The sequence below is a fragment of the Phalacrocorax aristotelis genome, chromosome 4, assembly GCF_949628215.1.
Source record: "Phalacrocorax aristotelis chromosome 4, bGulAri2.1, whole genome shotgun sequence".
Taxonomy (NCBI): Eukaryota; Metazoa; Chordata; class Aves; order Suliformes; family Phalacrocoracidae; genus Phalacrocorax; species Phalacrocorax aristotelis.
The window spans coordinates 4307447-4323862 of record NC_134279.1 but is presented as its reverse complement, the minus strand read 5'-3'; the positions used below and the strand labels follow the sequence as shown (position 1 = coordinate 4323862).

Genomic DNA, 16416 nt, shown 5'->3' with positions numbered 1-16416 from the left:
CTTAAAAAAGAAATCTGCTTAAACATTCCATCTTTCAATTGTTTCAACGCTCCTCCGGGAAATGGATCTACAGTCACAAAACATAACGACTTCAGATTTCCAACAGGTATCATGCATCATAGCATATATTAGAAAGAATTTGTGTATCCTAATAAGCATCCATTTATATACTCTCACACACACCGGGTACTTCAAAATAAGCAGCATTCATCTGAATAAAAATATACTCCCAAACAGAGTTTCTCTATTAAATCCATGTTTATTGCTTAAGTTTTATCACAGTGGAGATTAAATTATGCTTAATCATCCGGTCAGTGCTTTTGTACCTTCTTCAATGCCAAAAAAAAAACCATTTAAACCAAGTCATTCATACACTCGAAGGTTTATTACCATCCCACCATTCATCGCCTCTGTGTGCTCCTTTAGTTGCCACAAACTGCAAGATTGTAAAAAGGTATAGCTAATAGGCTTATTTATAATACCATTTTCTTCAAGTATTCAGAAAGCAGTACAAGTAGCTGTACTGTGTATTAGAAACATATCTGTACTGTTATTTATTGCTATAGGATAGAGGCTCCTGATGGAATGATAGTGAAATATTGCATCACCGTGTATGAAGATGATCTCAGCATCCTGTAATCATCACAACTCTTCCCATGTTAGTGAACAACACCAGGTAAATGGGTTTCTTTCCTTTCTCTTTCAGGCATGGGATTTCAAACTACAAATAAATAAAGCATACACTCACAACATGTGTAGTGCAAATTCCAAGTAAACAGAATGACGTGGAAATAAACTCATAGTTGCCCACTCTGGTTCCGCAGGGCAGTTATGATTTCATGCCCAGCGCCCTGCGTCCCCGCGCCCTGGGCGCGCACCACCGCCAGCGTCCCGTGTCGGCGACAATGATTGAAGGAGATCGCTGCAGGGAGGGGCCGTAGCAGGGGAAGGGGGAAGAGGACCACCCCTGCAAGCCTCGCGCTCGGGCGGCCAGGCTTCACCCGACGCGTCCCGGTCAGACCTCGGGAGGAAGGCCGGTCACCCACGCGGAGAGCGGCCTCCCATCCCGCGGCGGGGAATTTGTATTGGCAACTATGCGAAACATGGATTGCGTGGCCCAGACTAATAGAAGGTAATATTTTTCCAGATACAACCATTGAAAGAGAACATCTACAACACTGCGATTTAGAACAAACTTAATAATAATGAGAATTAATAGGAAAGACATTCAACTTTGGGGCGGGGGGATGTTTGCTGTTTGTTTAAAAAACAAACCCCAGGTACAGCAGTTTGATTCTGCACAGCTCTGGGCCATTACAAAACCTTCTGCATGAAGCACAGGGCTAGATTTTCTTTTTCTTTGTTGTCTGTTGTTTCATTTATTTTTCTTAATTATGCAAATCTACTTCCCACACAGCCTCATTTTAAACTGAAATAGAATTCCTTAATATTTTCATGGCATAAAGTATATTGCAGAGAAAGGCAATGAATAAAATTTTGTATAGATTAAAAATTAAGACCTATTGTAGACTTGCTTAAGACCCTTTTCTCAAAGTACTAGTAGCGAGCAGAAGAGTCATGCAGCTTACCAGTAAAAGGAGTACATATTTTTGCCATTCTTCAGTGCTCATTTTAAGTTTGGTTTGGTTTTTTTTATTTAATGTCTGTGTTCTCAGTCCACAACTTGCTACCTCTTCCGTAAAGACTGGGAAAAATTATTTTTTAAACAGCATTCTTACACAACATGTTGAACCTTCAACAAAGGAAACAGAGCTAGCACTAAAGTTCTCTCAGCTAAAAGATGGATATATATTAAAACAATAAAAAAAATAAAAAGAAAAAACCTCTGCAAATAAAAAGAGACCTTTCCTCATTTGGGATGCACACATTCAACTTTTAAAAACTGAAAATCCATAAATACGGTCATTGTATAACTTTAGAGAATTAAGGCTTCTAAAAACTTCAGTGCCAAAATAACCTCTCTGCATCAGTATTAAGAATAAAATATTTTCCATTTTAGCTTCTGCTTGCCTTTTTGTTTTTTTAAAAGACTTTTCTTAGTTCCATAGAATTTTGTCACATAATATTACATACTGAGGGGGAGTGTTAGAACTGCTTACTGAGGTTTTTAAGTAGTTGTTAGACTAAGTTACAGCGATAAAATTCAATTACTGATCTGATTCATTACTACTTTACATGGGGCGGTTGGCTCATTTCACCTTTTTTTCATGCTTAATGTGGCCATTTCTTCTATACTTGCCATTTGGTATCCCATTATGGTAGTGTCCGTTAACAGCGCTATGTTCGTCATTTGCCCAAAGGTGTTTGCTTTGTTTGCGGATAAATTTTGTTATCCTGGCCAAAAAATAATAAAGTAAGGCAGCACCCACTAGTACAACAAAGGCAATATCCAGTAAGAAATACTGATATAAAGAGATGCTGTAAACAGCGGCACGTAGATGTTGGGCTCCGTTGTGACGGAGGATGTAATTAATCCAGTACACAGTCCGGTTAACGGGATGACCAGGTTGGTCTTTGTGAATCTCAGACAGCCTCTGGGCCCGCTGCCGGTAGCTGCGGGGAAGAAAAAAAGAAAGAGAAGGGAAGAAAGAAAAAAAAAATCCTCGTCAGCGCTCTGAGCAATGCAAGCCTGCAAACACGTAAACATATTTCAGCCTCTTCAGATCAAACAGCGTATTACTGCAGGACTCAACCACCAGCGCACAGAGGGCTAGACACAGCAGGTAACCTGTCTTTAAATCAGTCCTTGCAGGTCATTGATGACGAATGACTAGAAAAGCAGACCCGACCCGTGCGTGACTGAAGGCAGAAACCCACCCTCCAGCAAAGCTACGAAGATCCAAGCTGACCTGCTGCCAGAGGGGAATCTTATCTAATCCAAAATGAATCCTATTGAGAGAGACACCTTTGCCCTTCCCACTGTCAGGTGGCAACGTACCCTAACACACCACTCATTTAAGTGGTTGTGCAACTGAATTACTAGAGAAACAGAACAAAGGAAGAAACTCGTTTTTGATTGCCCAATAGACTGTTGCCGCTTGGGTCCAGAGCTCAGCCTATAATTTTTTTGTGTTTCCTCCACAGGCCGTTCAAGCAGCCGATCATGTCGATTCCTTCTCTCCCCTCGCTGCAGCTGTAGGGTCAACAGGTTACGCAGGACTTGTCTTTCTACTAAGGGTAATTGCACAAGGGAAAGGTGACGAAACTGATGTTGTCATTCCCCTTCGCTGTGGTTCTGCTGCTCGCAGGTTTCTCCATTCTCAAGTCAAGGGCCGCTTAAAGACTTGGCTCCCATGAAAGCGAGAAGCATTGTCGGCAGACTCCAAAACAACGGTTAGCCCAATACAATAAACCACCAGCTAACACGCCATTACTTTTCATCTGGAGGTGGTCTGAACATCACAAATGTTTAAAACAGATTCGGAACCAACTTGTAAAGTGACTCTCCTCACACTTTAATATCCCTGAACAAATTACTTTGGTGGAATTAGGAAGAGTTGTGAAACCCATTTCATAGGCTTTTACTTATTCCACCTGAATAACAAAAAAAATTTTATTTAAGCAGACTGGAGTCCTCATAGTAACAGTTTGTTAGAATATTGTCATTGCAAACACAATTGACCTTCCTCAACTTAAGACACATATTACTGGCCAAAAACAGGAAAAATTTTTTTTAAATCAAATGACGGGCCTTCAGAGGAGAGTCACGCTTTTTGACTACCTCCATATTTTTAGCTACATCCCAAACATGCCACCCCACAATTGTATAGGTGCATTTTGCTCCAGGCCCCTTAAGCAGCACAACAAACTGACTGCTAAATATGGAGTAATGAAGACACAAACACAAAGAGACATTGGTTTGCAACAAGGAATAAGTCAGGGCAGGTTTGTTTCTGTAACCTTTTCCCCTTCCCAGGGCAACCGTCACAAAAAGCAAATGAGACAACTGAGTTTTGGTATGCTGTGCAACGAGCTTAGCACCTACACAGAAACCTGATCAATTGAGTAACCTTGTGAAATGGGACAACCACCTGAAGACTCGCCCCAACCGTACACACAAATCCCAACATGCAGTTCCCCCCCCCAGCACAAAGGTTCTCCATATGTACATTTATCCCATAACAATAACTTTACAGAGCAAGATGTAGTCACTCATTCCGTACCTGGGATCATTAATAACTTTCACTAGGGCTTCGTACAATTCGCTCTCAGTGACAGTCTTCCAGTTCAACAATATTCCCATGCCTTTGGCCTGCACACGAGTCATAGTATCGTAATGGTCTCCAAAAAGGGGAATCCCCACCACCGGGACCCCATGGTACATGGTTTCAAAAATGCTGTTCAAACCTCCATGACTAAGAAAAGCTTTAATGTTAGAGTGACCTGAAAACAGAAGAGGTATGAAGATTAAAAAAAACCATTTACATCTCCTTAATGTCAAGTTCTTGAAGCAACTGGGTACAAGACTTTTGTCAGTATGCTTCTGTGGCTGCAGTTCAGGAAGGCAGAAAGGAATGCAACTTGTTCTGAAGTTCTCCTGTGCTGGTTTCAGCTGGGATAGAGTTAATTTTCCTCCCAGTAGCCAGGAGGGGGCCGTGGTTTGGATTTGTGCTGGAACCAGCACTGACAACCATGCGATGCTTTGGTTACCGCTGAGCGGGGCTTACACAGAGCCAAGGCCTTTTCTGCCCCTCACCCCACCCCACCTGCGCGGGGCTGGGGGCGCACAAGGGGTTGGGGGGACACAGCCAGGACAGCTGACCCCAACTGACCCCAGGGATGTCCCACACCACATGGCGTCATGCTCAGCACGTAGAGCTGGGGGGAGAGGCAGGAAGGGGGGGGTGACGCTGAGAGTGATGGCGTTTGTCATCCCGAGTCACCATTACACATGATGGAGCCCTGCTGTCCTGGGGCTGGCTGAGCCTGCCTGCCCAGGGGAAGGAGGGCATGAGTTCCTTGGTTTGCTTTGCTTGTGCACGTGGCTTTTGCTTTACCTGTTAAACTTCCTTAATCTCAATCGATGAGTTTTTGCACTTTTACCCTTCCGATTCTCTCCCCCACCCCACCAGGGGGAGCGAGTGAGCAGCTGTGTGGTTTAACACAAACCACAACACCAAGGACCCGAGGGAACGGCAGGCAGATATGCCACGGGAGGTTTAAGTTGGATATTAGGAAAAGGTTCTTCCCCCAGGCGGTGGAGCCCTGGAAGAGGCTCCCCAGGGAGGCATCACAGCACCAGCCTGGCAATACTCAAGAAGCGCTTCGCCAATGCCCTCAGAGACACGATGTGAATTTGGGGTGTCCTGTGCAGGGACAGGAGCTGGACTCAATGGTCCTTGTGGGTCCCTCCCAACTCAGGGCATTCTGTGATTCTATGACCTCCTTAAACTCACTCCACTGAAATTTCACAACCATTAGATGATTTCCTTATATGCTAAGAGAGAGGGAACGCCTGGCAAAGAAAACTCTCATGTATACGAGTTGTGTAAAATTATTAGTGGAGTAATTAATACACATTGTTTACTCCTGAGTAGCTGCAGGTGGTGACTACAACCAGTTTAGCAGAACAAATGAGCCAGGGAGAGGATGTTTTTCCTTGTTATTCATATGAAATACAAGCTACTTAATGACAGGACAACTGATGTTACATTCTCTCTAAAGCTTCACATGCCTTACTTCAGGCTAGCAAGATCTGACAATAATGATGATAACTTTATGTAATGGAAAAGTGAGACTGCCTCGGAGCAATTTACTAACCAAAACAAATCTACCTGGTTTAAAAGTCTTTCGCCTAATCACTATATTATGATAAATACTCCAGCTAACATGCTCACACACTGACGCACAGGCATGTTGAACGCATTCATCAGCACCTATCGTAGCACTGGCGCTGTTTTGCAAGCACACAACACCCAGGTAACCCTGAGACTACCATGAATATTCTGTGGCCCCTCAGATCTGCAATGTATTCAGCTACCCTTTGTCAGGGAAGGAAGGGGAAAAAGTAAGGTACGTGGACTCTAACACAGTCTTTATCAAAAGAGAGAGGAGTATCAAGTTTCACCTCTGCACCTGAGAACCTGGAGTACCTCAGGTTAGTTAAACAGAAAGGTTATCAGCTTGCAACACATGCCCAAGTTCTGTTAGAGCTTTCTTTGGAGAAAAATAAATGTGTATATAGACAGCAGTAGGTCCGGACCCTTAAGACTTGTTTTGATGCAACGCGAACATATTTTGAATGCTCAGTTTTATGACTCTTCCATTAAGTGACCAGTGAACACCATATCATGCTTTTTTGCAACAGAGAAATTAAGTTACAGTCATCAGTTCCCTAAAACAGCAGATGCAAGAAAATTCCTACTTAATTATCTTTAATAACTTTTTTCCCCCTCAAACTGTATAGCTCCCATGGTATAGAAGACACTTGTCAAAAAATGTTCCTATTTATTTGGCCAAATAATCTTTGGAATAACTGTCGTCCTCCACACAAAGAAAAAAAATTGAGTTAGTACTAGGGAAAGATAATTAACATCAGAAAGGTGTTTGATTTCATCATCTTGAAGTTCTGACAAACTCTATATTCTTGTTCTATGACTTCCATTACAGAAATTCTCCTAGATTTCTAATGACTGCTAATTCAATAGAATATTGTTGGAAGAGCAACCTGAATGCAAGTGAGAATAAGCGGTATACAATCAAAACAGATACTCACCAAGGAGGTCATTTTGTGGTAACCATTCTATAAGCTTCGTATTGTTGCCTAAATTCCTTGGTTTGTTTCCTGAAAACCTGAAACGATAAAGTCAAATTGAAGCTGAGTTACCAAGACCTCCAAAATCAGCTCAAACCAGAGAATCAAACCAAACAATCCATGAGCCCTAAACAGACCTCCAGTTACACGGGGATACTGTTTACTCACTGTTACAGGAAAACAGAATAGGCTCAACCAAAATGCTGCAAATAGCTAACAACTTCCAACTTCATCTTTTCATCATTCAGTTTCCTTGCAATCTGGCTTGAAACGCAATGTTTTTATTAACATAATGGCAACGTAGTTCCTTCTGAGAGCATATATAACTCTCACCACTGCGACCAACAGGAGGTTGTATATCCTCTCTGCGGCTCCACGTCCATTGCTTTACTGAAAGCTCTGGCTGGTACTAGATTAGTAACTCCGAGAACATCCCGTCAGCACACAACTAATAATCCCTACCTTCAACACAAGGCGTTCCCTCTCAGTTAGCCAGCTCTTGATAATTCACACCATCTTATTTTAAAAGGAGTTACTAATACCAGGAAGGGAAAGGCTGACAGCTCAGCCTATGAGGCAAGAGCCTATTGATGAAAAGTTTGGGATCAGACTGTGAGACAAGTGTATTTTTCTTACTTGCTCAACTGCCTGAAACCCAACAGCAACGTCTTGCTCACCTGAGGTTGCTGGAAGAGTTTAGCCCATAAAATACAGGCTCATAATACAAAATTATTTAGCTGTTTATGTTGTATGCGGTTAACATATGAAGTTAAATAAATTTGAAACAGAAAAAAGGAGGTAATATGTTACCAGTGACTACTACAGGATAGAACTGTTTTGTGACAGCTCAACTGAATGACTTAAAAAGAGAGTTCTAATGCTCTTGTAATAACCAGAATAACTTCATAAAGAATCACCAAAATATTCCCAATTAAGCAGCTGGCTTGACCATTCTATATGTTGAAAAAAGCCTACATTATTTATGCTAACTTAGATAAAAGCAAATAAACTATGTTACTGGTTTTGGCTCTAGCTAGTATTCCGTAATCAGACACTTATAAAGAGCTACAAAGTGTTCTTGGTTTGCTATTGTGACACAAGACTGCCAAGCAGGACTACCTTTCTCATTTTCAGAAATACCTCGTATAAAAACCACCTGCACTCAACACAGACCACACGTCAATGATCTGAAGAACCAAAAAAAAAAATCAAAGCTGGACTCAATTTCATATTTAGGTATTAAGTTATGGAGGTCCAATTCCCACTGGGGTTACTGCAAGCCACTTGCTCAGCTCTCCCAGAGACCATGCCTTGTCCCTGGTACTAGGTATATCTTCCCATTCCACAGATCATGATGGAAAGAAACAGCAAGTGGGTTCCCTTACCCAAAAAGCCATCCAACAGATAGCAGATAACAAAAACAAAACAGAAAGAACATTACAAAAAAGTACCGGTAAGGAAATACTAGTGAGGAAAATTTAAAATTTTCAAAGGCAGCTTCAACTTAAATTGTTGGTTTTGCATTAAGAAGTTATCACCAAGAAAAATCCATTAACATTTTTTTACTACAGAAAGTGGGTACATCCTACGGAAAAACATTCCAGGGAAAACATGATAAAAGGACAAAACAGAAGAAAAACAGTAAGATCAGTTGGGACTAATAATTGATTAGAAGCCAAGCAGTGTTGCAGGCTTCATAAGAAACAAACATTGCAGCTCTACCCCAAGGAAGAACTGATGAGATCTTTACCACAACTACCAAAGGTTCGGCCCCACGGCCTGAAGAATTTATATTTTCCCCGTTCGTTAGTGGGGGTTTGCCATTTCAACTGCACACAGCAGTGGAAACAGCCCCTAAACGTCCTGTTCCCTGCCACCTCTAAGTAGACTGCTAATACAACTCTGAAGTGTAGCAGGGACAGCAAATTGTTAAGACACTGATTATTTGGAAACCAATGGTTCACATGAACCCCTCAATTATATTCCAGAGGGATGCTCCATGTAAAGCAGAGCTGACAAAACAGTTCTTAGATTTTTGCAGTAAGTTCAGAGAGCCACTCAAGATGGTTTCAGAGCCAAGAAAGCTTTTTACCAATTTTAACACCTGCAGATTTTTCTTCCTCCAATTTCTCACAGACAAAGACAAGTGAGAAGAGCACTTAAAGTCTATATTTACACATTAAAGAGGAGAAGGAGCCCCCAAAAAGAGGAAGAATATAAAGAAATAACTTAGGATTAAATCAGCAGGATGTCAGTTCTTGCTCCCTACGGTGGCTTCTTTATCAGAAAAGATGACAGCATGTCACAAATGTGATAACCTCAGAATCTTCTCACTGTCCCCAGTCCTTCTAGGATATAAGCTCAGCATGGGAGCATAACCCATGCCTTATTCTGCCACAAAATCATTGCTCCTCCTTATTACCAGGGGACTGCAATATTTCCACAAAGAGTGTCCTTCAAAAGAGTCAGGTCCTCTGTGCCACGCAGACTGTCTCCATCTCAGCATCTGCAACTCTAGATCACGACAGCACAATAGGAAACGAGCGTGCTTCAGACCACCTCAAGTACATCCATCATTCTACTTACCTCCAAATAACTCTCTGAGGCAGCCTCGCCAGAGCATGTGCTAGCTTATTTGCTATATCTTCTGACAGATATTTCACTCCAGCTCCAAATGAGACGAGGACAAAGCCATTTTCATTAGCACCATTCACCCACGTTTGGAGATCCTGTTAAAGGGAAAATTCATACTGAGTATTGTAGAAACATAGGTAAACCACAGAAACAGATTAAGTAAATATTGCTTAGGAAGAACAGTTGTTGGGCTTGATTTAAAACGCAGCTTGTAAAGTAACAAGTCAAACCTTTAAGAGATTGTTGAGTACGACGACTCAATGGTTTGGACTCCACGGTACAGGCCACGAACAGCAAAATCCTTCCGGGTTTGTTTTAGCTTCCATACTAACAACCAGTTTCATAAGACTATTTGTCCTTTAACTGATCAGTTGACACACATTCACGTTAACACATTACATTTTAACTCCGCAAAACATAAACAGATCTACCCCATAGTATCACCTGGAAGTACAGCACAGGAAATACACACGTGAAGTCTGGGACTCAACTGTGGGATTTCTAGCCTTAAAGAAAGTGAGAGTATATCAAACAGGTTGTTTTTCTTTCATTTATACAAAAATAATAAATACACCTTGAAAGAAGCCAGAGCTTCAAAACACACCTTCAGTTTCCACCACACCAGTATCTCAAGGAACAATATTGCATCTGCATGGCAAGTACAGGGTGGATGTCCCTCTTTCTCGGATCTATGTACTTTATCTTACATAGACCTAACTGTGTGCCTCTTCCACAGCAAATCACCAGCATCACATTAAATATACACAAGTGTAACAGAGGCCAAAGCTCTTTACATCCTTTTGCTCGTCCTCCTCCTGTAACTACTCTGAAATCGTGTCTCTTGCAACACAATTTTTGCTGACCCTCTTGATTCAAGGGCTGCCTCAGCTTAAGCAAGGAAGGCAACGATTCCTAAAGCAGAGATCTGCAGTGGCGTGCTGCTCCAAACTACTCCGAAAGCAGAACCAACATCAATCTCCTGGAGGTGACCTGACAGCCACGCCATGAGGTTCAAGGTGAGAGGCAGCAGCTTTTACAACCGGGCACCCTGCGATGCTCTTCTGCTGCACAGGGCCTTGCGGCTCTCACCAAGGGATGATCAGCCCACACGTGGTCACTGGGGGGAGGACCCAATGCACAACCACAGCTGGTCCAGGGTTTCATTGCACTAAACACTTCAGTCCTTTGGGTCCAGCCATAATTAATTCCTTCACAGCAGATGCTTCAGGCAAGTCCCAGCTAAGTTATAAAGGAGAACGCAGCCTAGCATACAACAGAGAGCAGAGCTGCTGCCTAAACAAGCCTTAGATACCAGAACAATGTCATCTGGAGTTTGGGGGTGGGGGGGATTATAGGGAAAAAAAGGTAGAAGCCTCAGTGTACCCTTTGTTTTTGGAAACATAAGTTTAAATCCTATTTTTCCAGTGCAGCTATTAGCAGCGGAACCTAGAAAATTATACCACTGACATACAGATATGTCAGTCTGCCAAAGAAACACTTTTATTTCCCAGAATAAGGTTGAATTCTGGTCTCACCAAACTTAAGCCTGAGCCTGTTCAACACCAGCACAGCAATAGGAAGTGAGTAAAAGGAAAATTAAGAGCCCTGTCCACAATGTGCCTCTTGTCCTCATAGTTAGTAAACAGCAGGCCAGACAGTAATCGAGTAATCCTGCGCTATCCTATCTGAGCACAAAACCACAAAAGCTACCAAAAAAAACCCAGCAGGCATAACAAGGACCTGAACATTACACTGGAGGTTGTACACTAGTCTCTGCTATGCAGTGAAAAAGGGTTTTCCATTTTCTCTAGAATCCACACTTTCTCCTTTTTCTTCATCCTTTTCCAGTGTACTTCATTTTCCATTTTTTTCCTTCTTACGTCTGTGGCAGGAGGGGGGAAAAAAGAAAGGAGGGAAAGGAGGGAAAGGAGGGAAAGTGCCTGTGATCTGCCTCCAAGCTGAATCATTTATTATGGGCTGAACTTCTGACATGAAAGTTTCCAAGTGGTTCTGTGATTTATTTAAAGTTTGTCCTTGAATTTTACTTAAGGACCTAAGGCATGCTGCAAATGTAATTATAATATGGTCACTTTTATTTAGTGGTTCAACTAGTTACATCTTGAACTACTTCCTATCTGATGTATAAAGCTAAAGAGAAAATAACCTTTTGTGGGCTTTAGGAAAAGCCATCCTGAAAAGCAATCAAGGACTGTCCTGTAAAAGGCAGCTCTGCCCATTTGTGACAAAGTCATATTGTGAGAGCTGAAATCACCTGTTACAGGTGTTTTTCTTCTGACAACTGGAAGAAGCCCAACATTCACAGGCTCTGGTCTTCACAGGGTACTCACCCACCCTGATACCTGCTGGAGAGGCAGAAGCCTGGAGGTTTCTGGAGTGCCTTCTGATGACAATCCCATGACACAGGCGCTCAAGAAGCCAACATGAGAAGACACTCTGCTGGACCTCATACCTACAATAAGGGAGACTTCATCTGGGATGCAAAGGTCTGGGGCAGCCTCTGCTGCAGTGACCATGAGATGGAGGAGTTCAGGATACTGAGAGGACAAGGAAGACAACAGCAGCATCTCCTGGACTTCAAGCGAACCGATTTGGGCCTCTTCAGGTACCTGCTTGGAATCCTGTGGCATACAGCCCTAGACAGGAAAGGGGCTCAGGAGAGCTGGTTGATATTCAAGCATCACCTCTTCCCAGCTCAAGCTTAGTCCATGCTGACGATCAGGAAGTGAAGCAAAGGTGGCTGGAGGACGAACAAAATTCCTGGCAAGACTCAGGTGTAAAAAGGAAGGATACATGAGGTAGAAACAGAGAGGTGGCCTGGGAGGGAAATATACAGGCACCACCTGAGCCTGCAGGGACAGCCTTTGGAAAGCCAAAGGCCATTTGCAGCTGAATCTGGCAAGGGACATGAAGGGCAACAAGGTACATGAGCAGCAAAATGAAGAGAAGTATGGGTCCACTGCCGAATGGGACAAGGGACCTGGTGACAAAAAAAATATGGTAAAGGCCGAGGTACTTCATGCTTTCTTCCACTCAGCCTTTACTGGTAAGGCTGGCCTTCAGCAATCCCAGGTCCCTCAGACCAGAGAGAAAGCCTGGAGCAAGGAAGACCTACCCTCCGTGGAAGATGACGCTAGGCTAGTTTTAAGTCAACTGGACATACACAAGTATATGGCACCTGACAGGATGCACCCAAAAGTGCCAGCTGGCGACCAGGCCCATGTCACTGTAAGGCCACTCTATAATCTTTGAAAGGTCAGGGCAATTGGAGGAGATTCCTGTGGGCAGGGGGGAAGAAAAAACAAGTGTCACTTGCATTTTCCTGAAGGAGGATCCAGAGAACGGGCTGCTCAGCCTCACCTTAATCCCTGGAAGGTGATGGAGCAAATAATCCTGGAGGTCATTTCCAAACACATTAGGGCAACATGAATGGAGCAGTCAGCATGGATTTATGAAAGGAAAAAATTAGCTTAGTCAATCCAAGAGCCTTCTACAGTGAGAAAACTAGCTCAGTGAATGAGGTGAGAGTAGTGGATGTTATTTACCTCTACCTGAGTAAGGCTTTCAGCACTGCCTCCCACCACAGCCTCACACACTGATGAGGTACTGGCTACACAAACAGGCAGGGAGGTGGGACTGAAAACTGGCTAAACCACAGGGCCCAAACGGTTGTGATCACTGGCACAAAGTCCAGCTGGAGGCCTGTTTGCTCTTTGAGAAGGACAAAAACAGGAGAGGTGGCACTACTGCTCAAATATTTCTCATTCAGCGTCAGGAAGTGCTACCCATGACCACTTAGGCTCGGTCAGACACGTGGTTTCTGCCGCTAGAGATCAGCCTGTTCTGGCTGAGGAATGGTTCCCAAAGCTACTGTTCCTCTGTGATCAATTAGAAATTCTGAGAGACTTCAATTCTGCAGTGTATTCACATAATAAGAATTATACATCATTATGTAAACGCAGAGGACGTATAAAATATTTCCTTATAATGGGATTTCTAAAATAACATTCAAAAATCCACATGTATAACAACAAATAGCTATTAAGTACTTAGATTTTTTTTTTTATTTAGAGGAAAGTAAGAAAGGAACTTTACTGTGTACCGTGCAATTAGAGAGTCACTCTACAAACAGGCTTTTGCATTTTATTGTTGTGCAATAGCAAAGCAACCTCCTTCACATTATGGCTGATTTCATAGCCAAACCTTGGTAATCCTTCCCTCTGAAGGTAATCCCACTGCTTCAGTGGAACATAACATACACAAAGGGGAACTTAAAATCTCGACAGGCAAGACAAGATCCTGTCATCAGGCTCAAAAGATGGAATTTGTCATATTAAATGGGATTACATAAAAAATAACCACCAACAGAATACAAACTGTTTTATTTTGTACAAACCGAAGCTTATTATCTGAGTGCTCCCTCTCCTGACCCACTTCCTAAGCGTGGCAACACACAAATGCACACTCGCAAGCTCCCAAGCTGGGATCCCAGCAACAGAAGTTTGCATGGAAAGACTGTAATTAACTTCCGAAATCAGGCATGCTTCCCCTACAGACACAACCTCACAAGGCAGAGAATAGAAATGAGGTTTGCCATGCTCCAAGTTGGTCAGGTGCAAATCAGCTCTGATCCAACAGGTACGTAACGATTAAGCACAAGTGCAACAGGCAAGGGCTTGGAACAACAGCCTTCATGGCTACTATGGGCTTCCAGACAAGAGCTGAACGATGCCTGGCCAACCCAAATCAGACGCAAAGGAATTCGAAGTTGTCCTCAGGGTTTCTTTTAGGATGATGTTAATTAACAAGTATTATTTTGATTGCTCACAGAGGGTGACAACTGTCCTGTACCAATCTCAAGAAGGCCCAGGAGAGTTTCAACTCAGCTTGCTGTATTTTGACATCAACTGAAAGAGGTTATTCCCCCCAACACCTGCCCAGATTTGTCCTAGTTTTACTTAAGCTTTACATCATGCTGGTAGTAAAAGGAATTGCTTGCCTGCCTTCTGATCTGCAGCCCCTTGCCAATCTGCTTCGCCAGAGGGGTGCTGGAGGTCAGTACTGTACGTGGGCTGCAGAAAGTGAACTACAGCCTTGTCAAGACAAGCGTTCTTCTTGCATACATCTGTGTAATTCCTGCCATAACACAGCCTCAGTTAAATGGGATCACTAAGCATCACTAAAAATGCAACAGCTGGGTAAAAAACATCAGGAAATGTGAAACGGGACTTAGACTGCCTCCTTGTAGAGCTTCCCAAGTTCACAACCTAGAGGATGTCCATTATTCCCAGGTTGCTTTAACTTCTTATAATTACTTGTCCTGACAGCTTTTTATTTCAGACTTTAAGCTGAAGATCTAGTGAAACAATCCAAGTGAGTGGCGTTCATAGGTCTGTGGTTGCAAGATACATCTTAACATCCTAGTACAATTAGCTGGGCCATGGCACAAAGGCTCAGTATTTTCTTGTACCTTCCTTATTCTTTATGTGGCATACAAGGTATAGAAGTGATACTCACAGTAGATAACAGGCTATGATCTTGGCACATGGAAAAAAGACCAAATACTTAATAAGCATTATTACTGTGGCTATATATGTCACTTAATTCACACATATACCTTCCTAACATTTACTTTAGGAAGCACAACACAAGGTTGTCCTGCGATGCAGGACAAGCAGCGCAAAATACAAGCTTTGAGAGATTCTCACAAAACCTGATTTGTGGAAGAGAACACACTGGTGCCAGGAAACAATTTAATTTGCCTACAATTTCAGCATATCTAGCCACTACAGACTTTAGCCCGTCTTAGCCCTAACACCCCAAGTAACAGTCTCAGTGAAACCACTGCTACACCACCATACGCTAAGAAGTTTCACAGACAGAGGCTCATCCCCTATGAATTCACTCCTTTTTCTTACACCCGCTTATACCTTTGACCTCCAGCACATTCTGTCTTCCCCATCTAATTACACACCATATGAAAATGCACTGAGTCAGGGTGAGTCATTAGAGCTGCTGTCTTCATTAGAAGCAGCATCCCCTGCTCGGGCAGCATTTTACAGCTCCTCGCATGCAGCAGGAAACCGACCTCCTTTTGCCAAGTTTAAATGATGTTCAGGTTAACTGGAACTTCAGTGCAATTTTTTTTTCATTTAAGGAAAGGATACTTAATATTTGCCATTACAACTTTTGAGGTCTAAACCTACAACAAAGGTCTGGGGAGGGGGCTTATTACATGAAGAGCTGCATTACTGAGCCTTCCTCAAACTCTGCTTCAACCTTCAACTGACCACAGAAGCAAGAAGGAAACACCTTCGACTGCTGCAGTTAATTCAAACCTCACATATACATCGTAACGACAAGCGCTTCTTTCAATGGTTCTCTTTCAGTGACTGTAACAGAGTACCCGATTGCTTCCCCGCTCCCCCAAATACAAGTATTTTCAACTTCCATTGCATAGAAAGAACATGTCCTGCCTCAATTACTTGAAGGCCTAGCTTAGCCAGCAGGTAACATCTGCTCCGCTGAGGCTACCCTGCAAGCTTGACAAACTGGCCAGAAGGTTGGAAACAGAGACCTGATTTTCCCCTTCCAAACTCTGGATCAACCTCAGTTATAACCACCAAACTTTGATGGGCTCGAAAGCAAATTTTTCAATAGAATTCCCCCAAAAATCTTAGATCAGGCACTCACATAACTTGTAGCTGACGAAGCATTAAGTGTAATTATTCTTCTTTGTAAGGTCACACTGAAAACACAGACATTAATGAAGTATTAAGCTGGATACGCAGGTGCATACCAGGATTTCCCAGAAATTTTAAGACACTTAGAGCTGAAAAGTCCGGGATTGGAGAGGTATTTGCAGAAGTGACTTGAGTGAAAGAAGCTGTTTTCTCCAGACTCTCAGTCAGTGGAGACACTCATCCAAAGGATAAATCTGAGCACCTACAGCTAGACACATCACACCTCCTCTTGCCCAGTCCCATCTC

The 16416-nt window shown here is 42.8% G+C and overlaps 1 protein-coding gene across 1 annotated transcript in view; it reads right to left on the bottom strand.

The window, feature by feature from the left end:
* Positions 1 to 239: 239 nt before the first annotated feature.
* UGT8 (UDP glycosyltransferase 8) overlaps positions 240 to 16416 on the bottom strand; it is a 48153-nt gene continuing 31976 nt past the window's right edge. The window contains exons 3-6 of the mRNA XM_075090119.1: positions 9362 to 9504; positions 6737 to 6813; positions 4185 to 4404; positions 240 to 2574 (exon numbers count right to left, since the gene is read on the bottom strand). Coding sequence (XP_074946220.1) covers positions 2211 to 2574; positions 4185 to 4404; positions 6737 to 6813; positions 9362 to 9504 — 804 coding nt within the window. The 3' untranslated portion in view covers positions 240 to 2210. The remainder of the gene's footprint in view (positions 2575 to 4184; positions 4405 to 6736; positions 6814 to 9361; positions 9505 to 16416) is intronic.